Genomic DNA, 18,257 nt, shown 5'->3' with positions numbered 1-18,257 from the left:
ATCAGCGAGAATCTATGATATGCAAAGGTTTAGTAAAGCAGTTAGTTAAATGCTGTACAAATAACGATTAATTTTCATCCTACGCAACCTATTATGCTGTGATGTTTGCGTTTACAGGCAACATTGTTCACAACTTTTCTGTGATTCAAATTTTTGGGAGGCTTGTTGAGGCAAAGAAATCTTCCCTCAAAATAGAAAGAAAAGCGAAATGACTGACACCTTGAACTTTCCCTTTCGGGTGCAATTACAATACTTCTCTGTAAGCGGTCTCGTCAAGAAGGTCGACTACATTCTCATCTTCATGAGCAAAAAAACATGCAATATTTGTTGAGCAACAAGGTAAAACTGCATGAATGGATGACAGCACGTTCTTAATTCTTATTCTGGCCAATAGTTGACGAAAGACAAAGAGGAGCCTTTGGCCTTTCTTGTTCACAGTGAAAATTACGAACGTGGTGAGAACTAAGGTTGAGTACCTGCAGTAACATAAATTGGTAATTTCGGGAAAACTTGCAATAAATCGCAAAGCACTGTGCCTTTTTTCTCTCTTTCTCTTTTTATATTTTTTCTTTGGAATATTATTCACCTAAAGAGAAGGAGTGCCAAAAGTATATTTCAATTTTTATGTTCATCGTCATTGAGCGATTTTCGTTAAATTGCAAATCACCACTTCTAGCCCTTCTGGTGGGAGGTATGAATTATGTGAGAACAAAAAAAGTCTGATATACTGCGACTTCTTAGTACCACGGAATTAACAATCTCCTGTTGGCCACGTTTTGTACTCACGCACAGTCAAGCACTCTATAAAAGGGCAACCAACAAATGTTTCGGGGACACAAACCAAAGAGCTGCATATGGGCTCTCAACGCGAGACAAATAGAAAGACAAATAGAACAATAAAGGGAGCAGAAAAATGTTGACAAAACTGCGCATGCTTGAATCAAGACTTTGGGTCTGTACACGGATAGAGTGCAGCGAAAATTATGTAGGAAAAGGTGGCAGAGGCTCTGAATGTAAGCTGTTAAGGGCTTGGGGCGCTTTTTGTCGTCTTGGCATGGGATTCGGCGTAGTGGGGCATCCTCTTCGAGCCATCTACTGTGGAGATAATTGGGACTTCCATCGACGTCCGCAATTAACCGATTGGCTGCCCCAGACCATGCGTGGCGGCCAAGGAAAACGGGAGGGGGGGGGGGAAGCGCTCTGTTGGGCAGCCAACATCGTTAGCGGCTCTTGCGCTGAAGTATTGGTCAGATCCGCCGCGCTGGGCGCATCTGGAGCCCCCTTCAAATGCAGGCTGTGCGGCTGGTAACTACAGCTCAGCATTAGCCCATTTTAAAACCGGGAAGTGGCATCTGTTGGGCTGATCGGGTATGCCGCGCTAATTAAGTACGCAGGCGCGGACAACAAGTGAAAGAGCATTCGGTCTCAATCAGCATCGCATTTATCCTTCTTGTACTTCCTTCGCATCTAACTGCGAGGTTCTTGCCCCCCAAACGCCCAGGCCATATTTGGTGGAGCCCAAATTAAAGGTGCTCATACACACTTACAGTCGTTTTGGGTTAGCGCCAGATACCCACCGAAAGCACGCGCGAGGTGACGGGAAAGCGCTTGGATGTACTGTCGCGCGATCCTCGCGATATGCATGATGTGGACGTGTCGATATTAATTTCGTACCTAGTGAAATTATTTTTATGAGTAGTCTTCGATTAATTCTTGCGACGTTTTTTTGCCTATCACTACCTACCATAAGAAGTTACACTTATTATGCTGTGTATGCAGAAATATGCAAAATCAGGTATGAAGTTCCGCCTCCACTTTCTCGAAAATCCTTACTAATTCGACGAAATGTCAGGAAAAGATATTTGTGGCCAAGGATGCTTTAGTTACGAACATTTGCAATCGATGCGCCGCAGCAATACTAGTATTGTAATATCGCCGTGATCGTCCGCAAAGATACAATTCCTTTAATTCACAGTTATAAAACATCTTGTGTCCACACAATGATTAAATGAGTTTGCTCACTTTCAAGCTCATAGGCGTACAAGTTGCAATGCCTTAAAAAGGCAAATAATTTTATAATAGCAAGAGTTCTATTATAAGGTTCTAATAGAAAAGAAGGTACGCATTTCGGCACGGCTATGCTTCTTTGGCATAACAGCGAAAATTCACAGAGGCGGAATGCTGTTACTATTGTGGCGTATTCTTACTTTCGTAATTTACCTCCATTGCTTAAAGTACAGCTCTCGCCACGGCAGGCCCATAAAGCACCAGACTTCTTGCAAGTGAAAAATAAGGGACTTTCAAAGATTCATTTTCGAATTGACAGTGAGGGAGAGGAGCCAAGTTTACCTTGGCTCAGCGGAAATACGGCTGTAGTTCTTCCGGTTCACCACATGCTCGATTTGAAAACAAATCGCATGCGTAGTGCACTAGCCGGCAAACTGTAGTGAATCTATTCCAAGTACGCATGCTGCCACTCTTGTGTATTATACTGTATTTTTATTCATTGTGTATTATGTTGATTTACTTTATTACGTGCATGCATTGTGTTTGATGATTAGGTTTGATTTTCAGTGACCTTCATTCCGTAAAGGGAACTTAATATTTCACTGTTTTCCAATGTATTTGCATTGGTGCCTTGTATCTGGGTCGGCATATGACGTGTAATTATTTGTAAATAAGAATTGTTGCTTACCCTGTCAGGGTGGCATAGACCACTCAGGCTCTTTCCGACACTTTTGCTGTGCCTCCTGAGCCAGTTTGTAAGAAATTGTTTCAAATAAGAAAGAAAGAAAGAAAGAAAGAAAGAAAGAAAGAAAGAAAGAAAGAAAGAAAGAAAGAAAGAAAGAAAGAAAGAAAGAAGGAAGGAAAGAAAGGAAGAATAAATGCAGATTGTCCATACTTTTCTGGAAATTTGTCGTATAGTGACCTACATTCCTTGGATTGCCTTTTTCGTCGTTGCCTATTTTTTCAGTAAATACAATTTAACTGTTACACTTTTGAAAAGTCTAAACGAATGTAGGCAAGAATAAACGGCAAATTTCTCGTAACTAGGAGACCTCATCGCCACTGAAGGCTGTGACGGTGCCCCGAAGCTGCGCACAATAGTTCACTAAGTTTCTATATGTTCGATTACACGGCAATCTGAGACGTTCTAGCAGTGCGTGCTGGAATGTCCTTACCTAACATGATATTACAGCGGTCACTTCGAGAAATAGCACGTGCTAGCATTGCAGTCCAAAAGCAGCTGGCGTGAGCTTGGCACTATACCTCTGGCCTCCGCGACTCCCTTTACCCCTCCTTACTACATGCAAGAGCCTCCCTCCCCCCTTCCCCCAAAGCTTACCCAGCACGATCTTCGCTCCAGAGTTTGCACAACTTCCTCAACGTCGTTCGTAAAACGGTTGATACTTCGTGAGGTTCCTGGTCTGCCGAAAGCTGCGGAGTCTCCAGCAGTTTTGTATTGCGCGGCATCTTTAGTATTGACAGAAATTAAACATACTGAGTTTCAATTTGGAAGGTACAAAATGGCTGCATAATTCTAGCCTAGAAACCTTGAGGGGCTGCAATGCGCAGCTGCTACACATGCTGCACAAGCGTAGCGGTACACTCGCATGCGGTATCACCACGAGCGCACGAGCATTTGCCTTGCACATGTACGCAATCTTTGGAAACGCCCACTGTTTGCCACACTTTGCAGTAAACGTCGTTGGTACTGACGACGGAGGCAAATTTCTTTGAAGCGAGAATTCACCAAAGCGTTTGTGCCCCCATTCATGCGTGGTCCGTGCACTTAGAGGAATTACAGTTGATTAGTTGTTTCTGACACGCGGTTTCAGCGTGTGAGTTTTATTAGAATGACTGATGTGTCCGATAAGTGAACGGCATGTTTCAGCGGACAGTGACGAAGGGTATCAGCCATGCCACGAGCTCGCAGCAAAACTGCGCTTACGCTCTGCTTTATCGTGAGCAGAACTCTGCCTTTTGTCTCTAGAGTAGACATCTCTATAATAATGCTCTGTTGAAACAAAATGAACGTGCCGATACGCTGGCTACATCATTTCATAAATAAAGAAATAATAAAAAGCAAAAAAAGAAAATGAGCGCTCACGTTGCTGGACAATATGGCTTCGGTTGCGTGGAATCAGTGGAATGGGTTTGTGACGCCTGCGCAGCTTTCTCTGCAGAAAAAAAAAAACGGAGTTGAGCGTTATCAAGCTTGGTATTTCATGAACTACAAATGGCCTTAAAAGGATTTTCTTAACTACTACCGGTAAAAAAAGCACACCAGGCTGCCCTTTTCGTGTTCTGCTAATTTGCAGTAGTCGACGGGCTTCACCATCTATACACGTCAGAAAAAGTGTACATCTCAAACAACTTGTGCTCAGGCGCTATATAGACAATATGAAAATATAAGTGTACTGAGCAACCGAAACGTTCAACAAGCAATGTAGAGCAATCTTTTTGTTAACGCCAACCGCACTCCTTAGAAAACGCTGTGTTCGGCTTACCTTAGCTCATCCTAAGACGGATTTCTTTTGGCTGTGCAGAACCACCAGGAACCCCTGTGATAAGGGAGGCCGTCGGCGACCGCGAGCCTCTTCGGAGTCTCATCGGTCCCTACAATGAAGGGGACAGCTTGGCACTCGTGTGCGACGTCGAAGGTGGTGAGTCGCATGTGTACAACTGTCGCATTCATCTAACAACGCTGTCAAAACACAGCGGTGTCATTGTATTGCATAAAATGTGAACTGGATGACGACAACTCTGCCATTGAAGAAGGCTACCCTTCATGACAAGTCGTGCTGATAGAAAAGGCTCTAATTTATAGATACAAAAAAAAAAGAAAACATGACAGTGCTACATAGCAATAGTTATACATACACAATGTGCGTAATGTAACTACGTTCATTTACCTCAGCAAAAATATTAACCGTCCTTAATACACTCGAGACAAGACGTCGATATACTGAGCGGTAGGGATTTCCAACCTGCTGTAACCCGACGACGTTATTTTATTAAAAAATGGCATATGTAAGAGGAGCAATTAAATTTTGGCATTTATAACGCGCGCTAAAATTATGCGTCGGATGGTGGGCGGAATTTAACTCGCTTCGCTACACATTTTAGAATGAAGCAGGTATCGTCTACTAATTGCATTGCTGGGTTTACGTTCCTGTTCATCCTATCTACTGCCCGTCTTAAGGCATGATTTCGTTGAAGCATGAGTGCGCTGAGGGAAGCGCAACCTCACAATGTCAACGTTAATCAACATGCACGGAAGTGGTCAAATTCGCACTGTATTTCGCGAGGTGGCTCAGATGATATATCGTTCACTGCTGCTGCAGAGCACAAAATTGTTCTTCGGTTCTAGAACCACGACCGGATCTGATTTCCGGTCATTACGGCCGCGTTCGGATGGGAGCGGATGGCGTTAGAGACGCGTGCTGGTTAAAGCTATTCTGAAGCGTTCAACTATTCTGAGCGCTAAATGAGCCGCACTGCTCAATGGTGCAACATTACTTTCCAACTATGTCCCTCGTGGTATAACCAACAGCTCGTTACATTTAAAATTCAAGCAGCGATCAGTTTTTCACAAGGCTAAGTTGTATACCGTGTGCGTGAGCACTTTTGTTTCCTACGAAAAAAAAAAATTGCACGAAAAATATAAAGGGATTCCGCTTGTTCAAGTGGACTACACCTAAAGAGGTGGAACACAATTGAACGACCAATTACGGTTTCGAAGAAGCTTTTAAAAAGATTTACAAAGTACTTTTCAAATTATTCGCTTAAGCGCGCATATTCCAATAGCGAAAGTGAAACTGAGCAATAGTGAAGTGATGGTCGCTTAGCAGAGATCCTGAGATTAGCGCCACTTCCAGACTATTCGTCCCCAAAATCTGCTAAATAGCGTATCTAAATTGCAGTTAGGATCGCCCTAAAGATCACGGCGCATGTTTTTGAATAAGTGCAGTGAACGCCAATGTACCTCGAAGCACGCTTTAAGGTCGTATGTCTAGTAACTGACGCTAAACTTATGATTTCTTCTAAGCAAGCATTATTTTGCATTCCTCTGCTTTTATTTTATAATTGCAGCATCTGGGATAATGTAACTAATAATAAGGTTAATCCGTGACTTTATAATTGGCTACTCGAATAATAAAATTTCTCATGCAGGTAACTATCACCTCTTCCAAAATCAATCTAAAAGGCAAAACAATTTGTTCCCTCACATGTGATTTCTAAAAAAAATGTATTCGACCTTAAGAAAAATCTTGCATAAAAAAAGACAGTGACACTGATTACTAATAAGCAACTACAGGATACAAAGCACCTTGAAAATGAGGAGAACGAGGAAGAAGTGACCAGTTTATCCAGTAGCTCATCTTTCTTACTTTGGCACCTCTGCCACAAGATAAGAAATTATATAGGATGTCATGACAAATAATATAAGCATGTGTATGTAAAGTAACACCTTTTAATACGGGCATGTTCATGTAATTTCCGAGTGTCGAGAGCCGAGTGATATCAGTGCAACGCTCAATTAAATTTCACCCGCCGCGGTGGCTTAGTGGATCTGACATTGCGCTGCTAAGATTAAGGTCGTGAGCTCGATATTGGCCGCCGCGGTTACATTTCAATGTGAGCCAAATGCAAAAAGGCAGGTATACATAGATTTATTTGCAGGTTAAAAAGAACCAAAAAAAAAGAATAACAGGTGACCAAAAGTAATGCGGTTCCCCCCCTACCTCATAATCAAATGGGAATTTTGGAACGTAAAACCTCTGAATTTATTTAATTATTATTTTCCTTTCACTTCCTACTCGTACATCCAAGCAACAACGCTAAAAGATTGCGGTATTGGTTGTGAATGCGGTTGGTTGCTCTGGTCCACATGGCTGAATTACAAGCTGAAGGAGGTCGAGTACCAATGTTGTGGTTAAATAACTAAGCTCAACACGCTTGCTCACTGATTTGATTGGATGTGAACGCGCTTCCTTTAGTAAGCGGTTTAAACGGGAGACGTGCAGCGCAGAAGTTGAGACGCCGGCGGCGGTCGACGCGTGAGAGCAGGCTCAAAGATTTAAAAAAAGCACAGATAGAAAAGCGCTCCTCAGCGCCGACTCGACGCAGGAACTTTGCCGCCAGTTGTTCAGCCCAGTGGAAAGCGGGGAGGCTGCCGCCGGACCCAAAGAGCAGCGCTCGTCACCTCTTAAACAATAGGCTCGCACAGGCGCTCGACTCCAGCGGTGGCGTCGGGGCATTCTCTTTCATGGCGAGCACAAAGCGGACGGGAAGAGGGTGGCACCACGCAGATAGCCCACCGGCTCTGGAGAGGCTCTCCTCGACACCGCGGCTCGTTAGCGCTAGCGCTTTACGGCAGGCAGCCCGAAACAGGGGGATCTGGAAGCCGCCGAAACAAAAACGCACAGAAAACAAAAAAGAACTATACATTCGCTGTCACCTTGACACTTATGAAGATGTTGGGAGAAAAGCTTCGCCTGCAACTCGAGGGTCTCCCACGCGTGCCCCATTTGTCGTAGAAATGCAACGTTGCTGGGGAAACTAGAGAGTTTAACAGGAGCTGCGGATTTCCATCCGTTCAGAGGACTACTGTTTTCTTTTTTTTTTCCAACGGTGGCTTCGCTGCTCTGTTGCCCATGGGCTCTCCTGTCGCAAATGCTGCGATATAGCTTGCGGGTTTCTCTGACCTAATATGTTTCACCGCTTGCTCGTTTTTGCGCCCTCAACTATAGTCGGCATGCAAACCGAGCGGGCCCGCCTCTCGCGCTCCGAACTCATTTTCGGCGACAACAGGGACAGCAGCATCTGAATAAAGCCTCGTTGTGCCTGTCCCCAGAGGCACAATTAATCGACCTGCCCGAGGCGCAGCCTCAGTCAGTCTTTTATACATTGTACCTCCCCCCCCCCCCCCGCCAACGTTGTACGCTCGTACACAATTTGCCGTCAGCCTTCGGGGCTTTCCTTTGTCCTACGTGCTGTATCCCCTCCCCCTTGCTTTTTTTCCTGTAACCAGTTTCATGTCGCGGAGTACTTCGAATTCGCTTTCATCCTATAGCACCCTAAAACAAGGCAGTCTTTAATGACGGTCGCTGTGCAGCGCTTTTCGTGTTTCCAGTGTTTAGCGTGAAATGACACGTGTTTCTGAGTGCTGACTATTAGGGAGACGCTGTTCTTTGTTCGCTACGCCTCGAAGCCGCTTTGTTGTGTGCCTGCGTGCGCTGCTTTTCTCTAGTCTCTTGCGCGTTACTCTCGAAAGCGCATTAGCGATCACCGAGCGCGCTGAACAAAGAGAAAGGGCGACGCAGGTCATGCGCACAGAACTACTCGCTCACGTGTTGCTGTAATGGCTGTGAATTTACCGCGCTCGCAAGACGCATTCGCTTGATCAGTGCAAACATTGTTTCGAGCAGGTTGTTCCAGAATTTAGTGACACGAATCGCGCCTTGTTTCCTTGGAAAACTATCGTCTTCCGAAAACGAGATCAATGTCAGCTTTTGCGGACGTTGAACGGTCGATATTTGGGATTCGGGAGAATCTGGGAACTGAAGAGAAGAGAAAAGATTTCGTGCGATGCTTTTTTGCGACTGGCGCGGGTAATCGGAAGATTTCGCCATGTCTGCGAGAAGAAAGTAAGATTACAACAACAGGTGACTATGTTACGTCCGCATTAATAAAGTGGTGCTACCAATGCTAAAGCAGGCACCTCAAGGTTTCTGAGCCTCATGGTTTACACTTTTGTCTAAATGCTGTCGTATGCATTTGATTGCAGCTACCTTGCATCCATAGACCAACAAGCTTAGTTTTGCTGTGACCTAGAGTTCTTGCGCAAGGACACGAGGAACATATCCTTACTAAAGGAACCCATAAGAGATAGTGATGTAGTAACTATAGAAAAATAAGACAACGAACAGGGGCATGAGAGATTGGACTCTGGTGCAATGTTTATTGCAACGTCACTCTGTCGCAATAACTCACCAACGCTATGATGTAGAACTGAGCTTCGCAGTACACCAGAATTACATACAATTACGGGGTTTTACGGTTCAAAACCACGATATGATCATGAGGCACTTCGTAGCGGAAGACTCCGTATTAAATTGGTACATCTGGAGTTTTTCCAACCTGCACCCAATGCACGGCACGTGGGCGTTCTTGCATTTTCATTTCCGTCGAAATGCGGCCGCCGCGGCCGGATTTCTATCTCGGCCGCGGCACAGACATTTCTGACGCTACAGCTATATACGCGTTATCTTCATAGGTTATTTAGGCCCACATTTTTTTAATGCTCTTTCGGAAAAGCTTTATGGTGGGCTGATTTACTTGCGCAATCATGAATATGCAATCACGCCGACTTGTGTGCAGGAAATCTCCCCCCCCCCTCCCCGCCTCGCCCCTCTCCCTGCACATTGCGTCTCAGGCGCAAGACTCGTCATCGAGGATGCCCTTGGAATGGCAGTCGCGGTTGTCTCCTGAAACGGCACGGTTATACGAATAAAGAATTTTTAGTGCCAAACGCTTGCATAATTGAGACAATACTTGTGAAAGGAGTGCATAGTTATTTTAGCTCCCACATAAAAAATGAAAAACACGTTGACGACCATAGCAGCACGACTTTTAATTATTATATGGGGTTTTACGTGCCAAAACCACTTTCTGATTATGAGGCACGCCGTAGTGGGGGGCTCCGGAAATTTCGACCACCTGGGGTTCTTTAACGTGCACCTAAATCTAAGTAGACGGGTGTAGCACGACTTTGGCCATGAATTCGGTGTTAAGCTTACTTCAGCGTAGGACAAATCTAATAGAAGGTTAAATATAAACTTTAGGTGATAATCAGAGTCACCTTGCCATCGGTTATGGTGTATTGACTAATATTTACGGGATGCTATCGCACTAGCTATGATTTATGATTAGACTTGATTGCTAACGCGAAGATTGTCGTTGCAAGGTCAGGGCTTCTTTATTTGGGACCTTGTGTCATCTGGGAGAAAGAAATTATGTTAAATCACCAGAAGTTGACGATGCTATAGCCATGTACCCAGGACAATTTGTGGGTTGTTTTACTAGATAGCTGCGCAGCAGAGGCAATGCCAAGTTGGCGAAGAGCCCCACAAACGCATAGTAATGTTGCAATGAGGCGAGACGTTAAGCATTTTTTGCATCCATGCAGTGGTATCATTATTTAAGATGATACTTGTCGGAATCGCTGCCGGCGGTGATGATCGCTTTGAACCGTCCTCCTCTGCAATACTTTTGGATTGCATTGTCTTCTGTCTTCGTCACAAATGATCGCCGCATAAGCCATGACCCTAAATATTATTAAGCAATTTGACGGTGAAGAAGCGCAAACTTAACTTCTGTCGAAAAGTTCCTCGAAGAAATTCCCGTGGAAGTAGCTTGGCCGTTTCGAAAACCGGCAGTTGGTAACAAGTCTGATTATATCTATAGTCGTGTTCACAGTTGAAACTGAGCTCAATATCACCTCTTAACTGGCGTTATCGATATAATCGATATCGAGAGTGTGCAATTAGGCGCGATGCATGGGATCGTGCAGTAAATTATTGCTGAAAGGCAGTGCTTAATGTCAGGGGGGTGGGGGCGGAGGGCATGGCCCCAACTCGATTTCTTTAGGGGCTCAGCCCCTCCTAGTCAGGTGAATTGTAGCACTGCGGCACTGATTCGACAAGCACTGGAGGTGACCTTATGACCAGTAGTGGCCCGTTGGGCGGGAAAAATTTCACTTTCTAGTTTTTGAATCACTAATTTATCCGCGATTAAAAGGTTGATGCGCCAAGAGCAAAAACCGGAAAGCAGGTATTTTCGTACTGCTGCATGCATTTCCCCGAAGCATTGCACAGGATGGTTATGTTTCTTCGACTAAGATTCCTGGCACAGCATACTGTTTTATTTGAACGTGAATCTACCTGCTCGTGAATTAGTCTAGGTTGACCTTGGTTTCTTTTGGTGATCATGTAATTTTCCTTCGTTCAGTTGTGCATCATAAGTGCTGTGTTATACCAAATACGCGCGCCATTCGTCAGCTTTTTCAACATGTTGGTGCGAAACCACAAAATATAGTCTTGTAGTGCCTGACGTTGTCAATCAACCAATGCAACTAGTGTTCCGTGTTGCAGCTAGACTTACTTCCTCTAAGCACACATATCATTAACCCTTTACATCACGAGTTACTTTCAAAAAATACTTTCTCAAAATACCAACTTTCTCTAGGTGCTTCATTGAATCGGCACAATAAATAAATGCCTGAAACACACTTACGAATAAGAATAATATACTTCTTTGCCGGAAACCTATATATATTCTTTTAATTCTTGAAAAAGTTGGTTTCAGTACACTGCTTGAAGTTGACTTTTTCAGCGCCAACGAAGTAAACAAATCGTTGACGTCCCAAACACAGCTTTTGTGGCCTGTGAGAGTTGTCGCGAAACTGGCGGTCACGTAGGATCACATTTAGCCTAAAAGTCATCCAGTAAGATGCGTTCATGTTTACCTGTGTGCGTGACACAATGCTTGGTTATTTAGTAAATGAATGTCTAATAAAACGTATGCGGCCGATAAAAATGCTAACGTTACTTCTTAAAGCTGTCTAGTAATTTGCTGCCGTAAGCAATGGTTCTCCTTTCGTGTGAAACTGAAATTTCTACCTACATGTATTTCGTCTTTTTTCCCCTCCTATACTAGCACACTCTTCTGACCCTCTGCTTCACTTTTTAGATATAAAGTGATAACCGTCACCGTCTTACAATGGGTTGTACCACGGTGGCGTAATGGAGATGTTGTAGATTCCAATATAACCGGCGGCATGTTATGTTTTCATCCACATTCATTTCCCTTCGTTCCTTTCTAGATTTTCATATCAGCCCCAGGAGCTGATTTCAGCTATGCTTATTCTTGGCTTCATTGTTTGTTGGCTTTTCATGGTCGTGATTAACAAGATTCTAGCCCCTCGGTTTCTCCCTTCTTGTCATGCATACATATAATAATGACGACATAAAGCCAACAGACAATGAAGCCAAGAAAAGCATCGGCGAAATTAGCGGTGGGTAAAATTGAAATGCAGAAGAAAAGGGAAACGAAAGGGAAAGAAAAGAGAACTTGCAGCCCGTGATGGCCGAACCCACAACCCCCACATTACGCCTACGTTGTATTACCAATTGTTCTACGGCGACGGCTATCAAACCCTCCACTAATTTGTGTATTTGTGTTTACTATAAATCTAGCCCTAGAAATGGTAGGCAGCGCCACTGAGAGCTATGCGGGTGTGAAATATTTTTGACTTTGAGAAATGAGAAAAACTTTGAGAAAGGTTGGTCCACCAGCCGAAACCTCACAAATATACTGTGCAATACCAACGTACCCCTTAATCTCTTCTTTGAAGTTATTCCTAACGGGCCAGCATGGTTGCTGCTCTTCAATATATCATAAGAAGCCAACAAAGACATCAAGGACAACACAGGGGAAATTACTTGTACTGACTGATTGAACTAAAGAAATTATAAATTAATGGCGATGACAGTGGATGAACGAATAACTTGCCACAGATGAGGTACGATCCTACGTCTTCGCACCGGACCATCGCACGCGTAATGCGAAGACGTGGGGTCAGTCCCCACCTGCCGCAAGTTGTTTCTTCATCCATTGCCTTCGCCAATAATTTATATTTTCTTTAGTTCATTTAGTAAGAACAAGTGATTGCCCCTGCGTTGTTCTTGGTTTCTTGGCTTCTTAGGACTAATAAAGTTCGGACCCCTTGGTTAACTACCGTTCTTCTCTTTATATATATATAACGGGGGAGTAGTGGGGGGGGGGGTGCGTCGGTGTGGGTGCTTTCTCGAGAATATAATGCGTGTACGCGCGTGCGCTATACTGGTCGCCGCCATAGGAGCCACCTCCCCCCCCACACCTCCCTCCCATTCACTGAAGGGAGACCTTAATCTCTGCTCAAAGGTAACATTCAACGTTGGTGTTAGTCAACGCACATGTCTTCAATTCACCAAAAGTGGCTTTTGCTAGGCCATTCCCACACGCGCGCGGTTCCTCCTTCGGCAGGCGTTCCCGAGCCCAGCGTCACCTGGTGGCGAGAAAGCGTGCCGCTGGAGAGCGTGCTCACCGAGCACCGGCCGGGCGTCCGCCGCAGTGCGCTCGGGCCGTTCGTTCTGCGTCGCCAGGACCTGATGGCTGTGCTCGTGTGCCAGGCATCGAATTCCAACCTGACATCGCCGCTCACGACGTCCGTGACACTTGACATGAACTGTGAGTGAAGCACACTTACGTACTTTTTATTTATTTCGTTTGGGAGTCTTCCAATCGACACATTTCGCGTCGAGCAACGATGGTATTGAAATGAGGCACCTTCTTTATTTGTACATGTGCCTCGATTGAATCTCTCACCTATAATGGCAGCATTACAGTGGCAGCCTTACCTCCGTTGTTGAGAAGTGCACTATTTGAATTAACTCACCGACTGAAGGCCTATGTGTGCTTACTTTAAAAGCTACGGGATTGAACTCGAGTTACTGTACTTTGCAACATAGCCCCGGATTCGCTTACCTTCAGTTCGACCCAGTCTTCCTAGTAGACGTTGTCTATAAGCATTAATGCATATACTGTATTGCACGTATGCCTTTGAAACAATGGCCTCATCATACTATTGGCCTCTTCGTTAAAATATTCATTGGACAGCACAGCGGACCAGAGATCTGCAGCGAACAAACGCTCTTTGATAACTTTTCTCTTGAGAACTCTTGATAACTTTTCTATTCTAGACGTTATAGTGGTTAATACGCGATATTAACCCACCATGCACAAGTCTTCGGTCATGTCTGATGGTGTCTATTTTCCTTTATTGATATAAATGCGGCCTTGCATTGCTGAAGAAGAGTTCCACTGACCGATAACTACAGCAACTGGTATTACCCGCCCTATCAAATTGCTCGCTTCTAAAACCTTTCCAGTTTTCCCGTAGACCACCGGAGCGCTGTAAGGCTTCCATAAAAAACGTGTGCAATCAAAATGTTTATCCTAAAGACTGTATTTTTCAAAGCGTGCTTACGCTCGCATATTACAAAAGCTCTCGCCTATAATAAATGGTGTGACAGAAAGATAGAAGACACAGCGAGAACTTCGATTATTATAAACAAGATAATCAAGCATCTATGCTTGTTAATTCTGTTGGTTTGATTTAGTTGCATCGTTTGCTCTGCCAGAACATCCGTTCTCTTCGCTCAGCGGTAGGTTATCTTCAACGACGTAGTCTACAAAGGTGTATAGTTACATTCGGATAAGAGTTCAGGATCATTTTTTTTTTGTAATGGAAACGGAATAAACAGTTAGATGGTACACAGGAAGGAAGAACCACTGGGTCATACAGAATCCTTAGTGCTCTATGCATGTGAACGCCAGAACAGGTCTCCAATTGAATTCTGGAGCAGCTCGGGCGCATTCTGTTTCATCGTTCTTTTTAAACGCACCCGAAAATGCTATTTGAAAAAAAAAAAAACTATCTTTGGAGGAAAAGGAAACTTGCAGGCTCCGCAGCCGCCACGCATCGCTTAGCCTGCTTACTTGTGCAAAGCGACCTGCTTTCACTGAGAAGCTAAACACAAAGAGCGGTTCAGCCACTGCATTTTGCGCTTACGTTTAGTGCTCTTATTTTTGAGTGCGATCGAATTTCGTTCGCTTCAGTCAGTGCATAAGCGTTCATACACAATGCCGGGCGGCTGCAGTAGCACGCGTTAATGTTAAACCAAAGCGAAATCTATATAATGTAGCGCACGTAAGTCGTAACGCGACTCTTCTTCATAATAATCACAACCCCGCCACAGTCTTGAATGGTTTTACTTCCTACGTCCAAACAGTTCTTGTTAAGATAGGATTTTCATTTGGCGATTATGAATAGTGGAGTGGGTACCTATATGTTGTTTTCAAACATGAACTATCTGTACGTTTCATACGGCCAATATGCAAGCACTGCAGATGTTGCTTGCACAGTTTGTTTATGGGCTGAATTTCACGGTCACAATTTTCGGGAGCAATTAGACCTTGCAAATACGTGATTAAAATATTTTCAATCTTGCAATTAAAGTTATGCTTATATTAGAAAATAGAAGAGACTCGTATTCGAACGCAAGTGTATGCTGTTTTATCTTCCAGAGCTCTTGCGTTGTGAAATACTCATAATATAATTTCACAGTAAGTACGCTAATTTCCCAGTCAATGACGGTACATCTTGACACAAATGGGGCCTACTATGTATGTGAACTATACGCGAATTTCATTTCATAGCTGGAAAGTCATGGTCAATGAACATTTTGTATAAGGTAGGTTGTCACAGATCGATAAAAAAAATATGATGGACTTGATAAATATTTGAGTCGTTGAATCCAACAAAGGAGCGTGACATGAATATTTATTTCAAAAATAAATTGAGTCAGACAGGTCATACCACAGAACATCAATACACAAATGACATACCGAACGCGACCGAATAAATACCACTACATACTGCATAAAGGCACTTTTAACGCGTCTTCGAAAGACATGGCACTGTGAACGCAAAATCTAGTGCGGACTATTATTTGGGCTAGCTTTGTCTACAGAGTCACTAAAGCATTGCATTTTCTTATATATGCCTACATAATAAACAAACAAAAATGCATTATATTTAAGTATTCTCTTTCCTGTTTTTCTATTTCTTTGGGTTTTTTTTTTTCGTCATTACGTCACTGTCATGGTGCCGAGGAAAAAAAGCAGCCGTGTGTCACCCCGACTAGGCCCGCTACAAAAAATAACCGCCACGCACTTCACCAGCCATAACGGCGATAATCGCAGCTACCGTGATCATCGAATATCCTTCCCGTTCCTGCTTCCTTCCGAGAGACCCGCTCGAACGCTTCTTCGCAGTCCGTCCGCTAGAGGTGAGCGTGGAGGCGGTGAGCCCCACGCTGGAAGCCGGCAAGACGGGCTGGCTTTCGTGCCGCGCCGTCGGCTCTCGCCCTCGATCGCGCATCACGTGGTTGCTGGGCGATCAGGTGCTCACCGGGGCTCGACAGAACGAGTCGCTGGACGGCAACGTGACCCTCTCCTGGCTCGCACTTCGCCCAACTGCGCGGCACCACGGCCGCATGCTCCGGTGCCGGGCCGACAACGACCTGATCCCCGGCTCGGACATCTTCGCAGAGTTCAGGCTGCAGGTGCTTTGTGAGTATACGTTATCTTTATCATTTCTTTTCAGCTTGTTCTCTATGCGATTTCATGTTGTCTGCATATCGTATTGACCGCAAATGAAGACGCAATAAAGACAGTTGAAGGTTACCACCCATGTCGTTTTTGTGTTCTCTTTCGCTGTCGCCGTCTTTATTTGCGGTCAGTATGTATGATATTTTATGATATGCGTTAAACACCAACTAGGCTAAACTGAAGTTCTTCTTATTCGTGCTGTCTGTATACGACCATTCTTGCCCGATCTGGTACCATCCTTGTATTTAGAGATTTGTTAATCAAGGAGAGCGGAGAAAACAATCACTCAATAACCTCTGTTTCGTCCTGCTCCTGCTTTATTTTTGCACGGGTGTCTACACGGGATAGCTTTCGCCTTGCATCAGTTGCGACATGAACACAGGAGATCAGGCCCATATTCAAAATGTCAATATCCACAGAAGCAATATTTAAGGAACATGCATATACAAAGTGTACAACGTAACTTTAGCTAAACTTTAGAAATACGCAAATGCCACGTAGCTAGACATAACCAAGGTAAGGCTGTGTGTTGTCTATTGGAGATAATCAGATTATTTTTCGCATTCCGCCTAACTACATTAGTCCTAATTATTTATTCAACCTCTCAGTGAACATAATTAGATGAAAAATATCAATGAGAAAATTGTTCATGAACGTGAAAAAACTCGCGGTACTGCTTTCTGTTGCTCAATACGTGCTACATAACAGTACTTTTCCCAGCGTGAAATAAGCATGCGAAAACACGCAATGTGCCTCAAGCGGCCAGTTGCGCGGCGACCTTTTTTCCGGGGCCCTGCTAACAACTTAGTTAGCGCACCTTGTTTAATCAGACTGCATGCGTGCTACGGTTGGTGTAGTACTTGCTGGAAGGCATGCGGATATGCGTGATTGCGCTAAAGCGTTCGACGAGTCATGCATAAAAATGGCTGTGGCTTAGGTAAGGTTAAGCCCAGGATGCGAAGCATACTAGCCTTTATTTTAGTTGTTGAACCACTGTTTAGCCTGGTGAACTGCTGTTGCTTGGCTATATTTGGTTCGGCTAGACGAAGAAACAACTCATGCATTACTTCTTCGCCTTCAAGAGTGGAACGCGACAGCGTTCCCGTCGACCCGCCAAGGGGTGTAAGACAATGGGCTACAGGGCAGCGACTACGCGCCCCGCATTGGACGCGGTGAGCGTCGAGCAAAGCAGCGTTCGGCGCGGCAACGAAATGTGCGCCTGAGCAAGAGACGCACGCCTTAGAAACAGCGCGTTTCTAAGGCAACACCGCATTCACTAGAGGCGCTTTTGTACCGCTTTGAAGCGTTGTACTCGTGGCTCAGTGGTAGCGTCTCCGTCCCACACTCCGGAGACCCTGGTTCGATTCCCACCCAGCCCGTCTTGCAAGAGTTGAGCCAAAGCCACTTCTCCTCTGTCGTGACGTCACGGTGTCACGTGATTTCATGGTCACCGCCGCGCCTGAGGAGCTGGGTTGAGCCCTCGTAATATGCTTCGCATAAAAGCCGACGCGCTTGACCCGCAAATCAGATTGTCAACGATCGCTGACTTCGCTCGCCGCTGTCGTTGTGCTTGAGTGTTACTTGTTTTGCTGGGCACAAGTTTGGCCAATAAAGAGTCACAAATGTAACTCGCTGTTTCGACACCGCGTCGTAAGTAGAACGTGACAGTATAACGAAAATCCCCGATGGTGTTCAAATAACATTTCAAACGACTTCTTGTGCCTTTTTGATGACACGTTAAGGCGAATTAGAAATTTTACGACCAATATTCACCAGACTAGTTTACTAATAGTGACTCCACATTAGGCTGTTGTTTATGAAGTGCTGTTAGAGACCCTACTCATTAGTAATGCGTAAGCATTATAGTACTACTTTCACCAAAAATGTGTGCGTCCGTCTGTCGGTAACGAGTGACATGATGCGCCTCATAGGTGTACATGGGATCATATGTGTGTGCGTGTGTGTGTGCATGTGTG

General features: G+C 44.6%; 1 protein-coding gene across 2 annotated transcripts in view; it reads left to right on the top strand.

Annotated features, from left to right (window-relative positions):
* The window catches only part of LOC135901156 (cell surface glycoprotein MUC18-like), a 273,518-nt gene that overhangs the window by 237,448 nt on the left and 17,813 nt on the right, over positions 1 to 18,257 (top strand). For both annotated transcript variants that reach the window (XM_065430813.2, XM_070537221.1), the window contains exons 4-6: positions 4,551 to 4,667; positions 13,093 to 13,296; positions 15,946 to 16,242. In XM_065430813.2, coding sequence (XP_065286885.1) covers positions 4,551 to 4,667; positions 13,093 to 13,296; positions 15,946 to 16,242 — 618 coding nt within the window. The remainder of the gene's footprint in view (positions 1 to 4,550; positions 4,668 to 13,092; positions 13,297 to 15,945; positions 16,243 to 18,257) is intronic.

The sequence above is a fragment of the Dermacentor albipictus genome, chromosome 4, assembly GCF_038994185.2.
Source record: "Dermacentor albipictus isolate Rhodes 1998 colony chromosome 4, USDA_Dalb.pri_finalv2, whole genome shotgun sequence".
NCBI classification, from domain to species: domain Eukaryota; kingdom Metazoa; phylum Arthropoda; class Arachnida; order Ixodida; family Ixodidae; genus Dermacentor; species Dermacentor albipictus.
This window is presented reverse-complemented; position numbering and strand designations above follow the sequence as displayed.